The 6,516-nt window shown below is 28.6% G+C and overlaps 1 protein-coding gene across 1 annotated transcript in view; it reads right to left on the minus strand.

Moving 5' to 3' along the window:
* Positions 1-6,516, minus strand: part of LOC111640317 (protein virilizer homolog) — a 151,517-nt gene that overhangs the window by 20,217 nt on the left and 124,784 nt on the right. Inside the window, exons 37-44 of the mRNA XM_023386325.1 lie at positions 4,765-4,908; positions 4,575-4,683; positions 2,479-2,569; positions 2,212-2,406; positions 1,198-1,303; positions 1,044-1,118; positions 804-964; positions 433-724 (exon numbers count right to left, since the gene is read on the minus strand). Of these exons, the coding sequence (XP_023242093.1) occupies positions 433-724; positions 804-964; positions 1,044-1,118; positions 1,198-1,303; positions 2,212-2,406; positions 2,479-2,569; positions 4,575-4,683; positions 4,765-4,908 (1,173 nt within the window). The remainder of the gene's footprint in view (positions 1-432; positions 725-803; positions 965-1,043; positions 1,119-1,197; positions 1,304-2,211; positions 2,407-2,478; positions 2,570-4,574; positions 4,684-4,764; positions 4,909-6,516) is intronic.

Genomic DNA, 6,516 nt, shown 5'->3' on the forward strand with positions numbered 1-6,516 from the left:
AATAAACTGCCCAAATACCCTTAAACAAAGGAAAAGTACGTCCTTTATGAAGGCATAGAGCCTTTACTACATGAAAATGAAAATTAATGAATACACTGTGTACAGTAATTTACCTGATAAGACAGACCTTAGAAAAATACTTTATGAGAGCTTTTATACTTTTATAAAGCTGTCTATAATGAAAATTAATTAACTAAGGATTTTTTTGCCCTGCTAGGGTGTGGCCGAGTTATCCGGAGTGCTGGGTTATCGAGTGCCGAGTTTTCGAGAGTCTACTGTATTATTATTTTCATTTTCTAGTCATAAAATTTTTCAAAAATTATGTTATAAGCATGAATTGCACATAATTTCAAAAATCATTTAAAAATTGAATTCTAATATTTGTCCCTGATAAAATAAAATCTAATGTACTATGTTAAAAATCATAATTACCGTTAATAGGCGTTCTAGTTCAAATAATGGATGCGATTGTTTTTCAGATGAATTATTATTTGTGTTTTGCTCAAATTTAAACCAGTCAAGAATTTTGCGTAACTCTGATGTTGAAAGAACCAAAGTTCGAGCAGGAACCGGTTGAGATGTTTCTTCATATCCATGAACCATAAGTCTTAAAAATTCTAAAGTTGTTGACAAAGTTGATAAACAATCTGAGCTATCTTTGCTGAAGGTGGTACTCAAACGTGCAAATAAAGATCGAAGTGTTGATGGATGTTGAATTAAAGCTCTAAAAAAATAAATAAATACAGTAAATAAATTACACATATTTACAATCACATTATAAAAATTTGTAATATTCTGCTTACTGTTTCACATAGAAAAATCCAAAATCATGTTCTGTGAGCATAACTAATGTTCTTAATGATGGCAAAACTGATGCAAACGTATGCTGATGATTGCCAATATGTTGTATCAATGCTCCACTAATTTCAGATATATGTTCCTTAGGTGGAAGAGAATTTGCCAACTATCCAAACACAATTTTAAAATTAAATAACATCAATTTTTTGAGAAAATTATTAAAAAACAAAGTAATAGAAACAGACCACTTCACTAACAGAAGCACCTCCTTCCAATGTAACAAAACCTATATCTGGATCACAAAGTGATTGAAGTATTGACTAGAATAATAAAAATAAATAAATAAATTCATAATAATTTTACAAAGTTTTTTTTAATTAAGTATCAATGTCATTTTACCACAATGCATTCTTGAGAATTTATATGAGATTGCTTGCTCGATACAAAATTTAAATGATCGAGAATCATGTTCAAAATTTCTGAATACTTTTCATCTGTCTTGACACTAAAAAATTTTAGAAATTTATCTATCTATAAATAGGATAAAAGTTTCTATATTATTCAAACACTTGAAAAATAACAATATCACAAGCTACAAGCTAATAGCAAGGTTGTGGCCAAAGTTTTCAATGTGAAAACGTGTACATCGGATGCTTAGTGCCACCTTCCTGTAAGCTTAGAAGTTTTGACAATGGCATTTGAAATGTCGAGCATGATTTCACTGATGTTCTGCAACCTTGCTATTTTTTGTATTCCTGTGAACTTCAGCATCCTTTTTATTTCTTATAACAATGACTATAAATATCAATAATTTCATGATTTTGTACTGTGTATTTAAAGGGACCAAATGGCAATAATCTGCCAATCAGTTACTTTATTATTTTATTTTATTTATTTTTAAATTTTTGCTTTTAAGAAGTATCTAATCTTAATTATGTTATTAATATTAAGATTAATTTTAACCAAATTTATTAACTTTTGCTTATGACAAAAATAAACATAATAAATGGTATTAATCTGTTTTTGTTCAAATTTGTTGTTAATAACTACTTAAAAAATTTATCAAAAAAATAAATAAATAAATAAATTGCAATAATGTGATACAAATGATAGCTAAATTGAATTGCACTTTTCATATAACATTCAAAATAATTATTATATAATAAAGAGGAAGAATTCTAAACTTTATTAAATATTGTATTGTCACAGAACTTGACTATAAAAAAGTTAATGAATTTTCCAAATTTAAAACTGTACTTAAATAAGAAAATTTGAATCTAAAGCAATTGATATTTTGATTACATTTGATATGATGAATATAATATTACAATAACAACAAAATTTCTATATGAAAGCTGAAAGTTCAAAACAAATATTTTAGGCCTTTATAGTTTTTTAATAAATATTATTTACCTTCCTCTTAAAATATTTATTAATGGAATTTTGAATGGTGCATGTGATACCAAGTATGCAATTAAATTCAAAATGCGAGCAATAGCTGTTGAACATGGTTTTACTTCCCACTGCAATGACATTCCCTGGGCTTCAGCTTTTTCCTCTGTAATCATATTTGGAACAAAACTATCCAATAAAGCATCCAAAACAGCTCTGAAAAATTAGATTAAAAAAGTTTATCAGATTTTTTAAAATTTAAAATTTAAGTTAAAGTGACATAATTACCTAACAACCACCACTGCTGTCGGTGTAGCAAGATCAGACAACTGAACACAAACTCTTCGTAGTAATTGTTGCAAAGGATGACAACTAGAAGCTAAAAATAAAATTGAACATTCAGTGTTAATAATACTTCAGTTAAAGCAATCAAATATAAATATAAAAATAAATTTAACAGCTCTTTAGAAACTTCACTAAGATAATTATAAGTAAAAATATCTATGTAATATACGATATAAATTATATATTTTTAAAACAAAATTATTCTGTATTCTGCATATGATGATTCTTATATTTAAACATACTCTAATTAGAACTGACAAAATAAATGTCAACTTATGAAGTTCCTCCATAATAATTGTAAAAAGACACTTTACACCAATAATCATATAAAATAATTAACACAACAGTATAGTGACATTAAAATCATGATTTCTTCCAAATGATTAATAAACTTTTAACTAACAAATTGTGAAAAATATCCATATGAATGATTTTCTATATTTTCATTGTGCCAAAAAACTCACAATAGCATTAGAACCATTTATTCAAAAATTCACTGTGTGTGTCAGCTTACATCCTCATCAGACTAACAAAAAACAAGTAAAATGGCAAAACCGTATTTGGGACAAGACTATATCTTGGAGACAGAATCACTTTGATGCTCAAGGCAGGTCTCATTCTCATTCTCCTATCTTCTTTGATATTGCTGCTTTTGGGCGCGATCGTTCAAACTTTATCAGCCACGACCACAAGATCTTCCATGACGCATCTTCGATGAAATTAACTTATCTAATTTCAAAATTTCTCTCAGCTGCGTGTTGGGCCAGGTTGAATTTCTGTTGATGCATAACAAAAAGTTCCCCCTTTTGAAAAAAATAATTGTGGCTATTGTATCGTCTGAAATTATTTTTTTTTATTTTGCGCAAATAATATACAGTTTAACCCAATTATAATGTCATCAAATGTAATGACAACCCTAATATAATGTCAAATTTTTATCGGTCCTATGATTTTACTATACTAGATAATGTTAAAAAAAACCACTTGTAACGACATAAAACCGTTTTAACGTCATATTTGAAGCACTCCCAAATTTACAAAATTAGATTACAAATTTTATTTAACCTAGAAGAAACTATGTGTTCGGTCCTAAGGTCAGAGTTCACTTCTTAGAATGACTGTGGGTCATTCTCTCCCCTACCTGACTTTGGTGGGGTGAGGTGGCTGTTTTGCTGTTTGTAGAAGAGAATTGCCATTTTGTATTTTATTTTGACTTGATTCTTGGTCCCCCGACTACCTACGACTCTGGATTTTTTTATGCGCAAATGATTTGGGCACCTAATACTCTGTACCAATATCAACTCTCAACATGTACTCTTTCATACCTGTATGCTGGTAAGAAAATCAGGCAGTACGATTTTATAAACAAGACATAGTCTTGTCAATTATTATATATTATATTAAATATAAATGTAAGTTATATATTAAAATATTAATATTTATTAATACTAGGTAGCCAGTTAATTAAAACTAAAAATAGTAAAATTTTTGTTTTTACACTGAAACTGAAACTAAAATTAAAAATAAAATCAAAATTAATTAATTAATTTAAATTAAAATTTAAATCAAAGCAATTGATTGAAACATAATATTTCGGAAAGGGTGGATAAAGTACTTGTCTGTGTTGATTGATTTGATTAGATTTCATCCAGGTAGATTTAAGTCTTTATTTATAGCACTTTTTTGTAAAGTGTTGGTTTCAGGTTTGGTTGGTGATGACAGACATTTTTGCTTTTAATATATAAAATGGATATAGGTATAGATGATAATATATTATATATAATATTATATTGCATTTGTAGTCATTTTTATGCATAAAATACAGCTAAAAAGATTTAAAAAAAGGGCTTTGTTTTGAGGTCAGGAATGGATTAATCCATTTTATATTGTTTTCTTATGGGAAAATTTGTTTCTGTTTGACAACAAATCGATTTTCAAACAACTCTTAGGAATGAATCAAGTTTGAAAACCGCAGTTTGACTGTAATACAATATTATCGTGAAATTAATTAATATAAAAAAATTAATAATTACACATACCTGACAAACTAATAATTATATCTTGAATAATTGGACTTAATGAATGAAGATGAGCACTCCATAGTTTTCTACAATTTACTGCTCTTGAAACTTCTTCTTGCAACAATGGCTTTAAATAACAGGAAAATAATTAAATTTTAAATATTTGATATTGAACTAAAAAAATTGAATATGATTTGCACTTTAATACCTCTCGAGTCTGTAACGGAAGAGGTAAAGGTAAAAGTTCAGAAAATACACTTAAACCAGTTGTAAATGTATTTGGAGATTGTAATAAAAATTTTAAAACTTCTTGAATCATTTTTGTCCAAAGACTTTTGCTTAATGCTGTAAAAAGTAACAATTAAATAACAATAAAAATTCAAATTTTTAGTAATTGGTTATATTTCCTTATTAAGACATTTCAAATATTTTTTTCACATTGTCAATTCTATTAAAATCCACTATTAAGATAATAATATAATGTATGTTTATAATAACGTACATTATCTTATAATCAATATATACCAATTTATTTACTTTTCAACACTTTCTTTAAATAATTTCAATGAAATAAACTATAGAGCAAACACACATTATTATAGATTCTATCCAAGATGTAACACCATATCTTGGATATATGACATGATGATGACCATTAAATGACAGTCAAAAACATTTGTTTAATCTAGGGGTCCCCAAAGTGGTCAATATCAACCCCTTGGGGTCAATAAGAGTTCTCCAGAGGTTGATTAATACACAAGAGTCGAAAGGGGGTCAATTAATACCAAAAAGGATCAATTAAACTGTCTAGGAAAAAAAACATAATATTCCAATAAAAATTCGAAATACGGATATGATCAACATTACTGACTACCCTAGTTATAACTTGAGTTTTGCCTTAGTCTACACCGCCTTAACCATGTGCTACTCTGTTTTCACGCATCTGGCAACTGTACTAGTGTTGCAAACATGTTATGAACGCTGGTAGTTCATTATACACAGACATACGTTGCACTGTNTAATATTTTGTTATTTAATTTCAAAAATAATATGGTTTAAAATCTTATTTTACATTAATTTATAAAAATTAATATCAGTAATAGTGTTAAGACAGGGTTAAGTTTACTGCTCAGAAATGTTTATAACAGAAAAACACATTTCAGTCACTGTTTTCTGTTTCCTTTTCCTGAATAGTGATACTTTACGTGACTAAACAAAATACCATCAAGTACCATCTAGAAACAAAGTCATAACACAAATATGGTCATTAATTTAGATATAACAACAATTCAGTATCTCCATTCAGTTCATTTTACATTATTGTTGGCTGCATTATCTAAATATATAAAATTACTTGTCCTGACTGACTGAATGATTGATTCATCATTGCCCAGAGCAAACCACTGAACCTAAAGAGTGAAATTTTGTACACAGTTAGAATATGCCATGAGAATGCACACTAAGAAGGAATTTTTGGAAATTCCCCCTGCAGGGGAGAGGGAGAGGGAGAGGATTAAGACAACCTGAAGAATGGCTTCTACTGTAATATTTTAGATGCAATTTTTTGTTTTTAACTAAGTTTTAGTAGGGTACACCATGAGAATGTACACTAAGAAGAGATGCAATTTTTTGTTTTCAACTTTTTATTGAGTACTTAGATGTATTAAATTGATAACATTTCAGACATTGTTATAAATATTTTTATATACAGTGAAAACTGCTTAGGCGACCACCTGCATTCGATGGGCACCTGTCAAAACGGGCAAAAATTTCTGGCACGGAACAGTTTATCCATAGAGTCTTCGTATAAGTTACCTGTATTAAACGACCACCTGTGTAATGCGACCGCGGGCATCGATTTTTGGTCCGAAACAACATACAACACCTGTAATAAGCGACCACTTTCGCGAATGTATCTGGTCTAAACTATTGTAAGAACCCATCTCAACAACGTTTCCAC

This window comes from Centruroides sculpturatus, unplaced genomic scaffold, assembly GCF_000671375.1.
Source record: "Centruroides sculpturatus isolate CEXI.00-Female unplaced genomic scaffold, Cexi_2.0 scaffold1358, whole genome shotgun sequence".
Lineage (NCBI taxonomy): Eukaryota > Metazoa > Arthropoda > Arachnida > Scorpiones > Buthidae > Centruroides > Centruroides sculpturatus.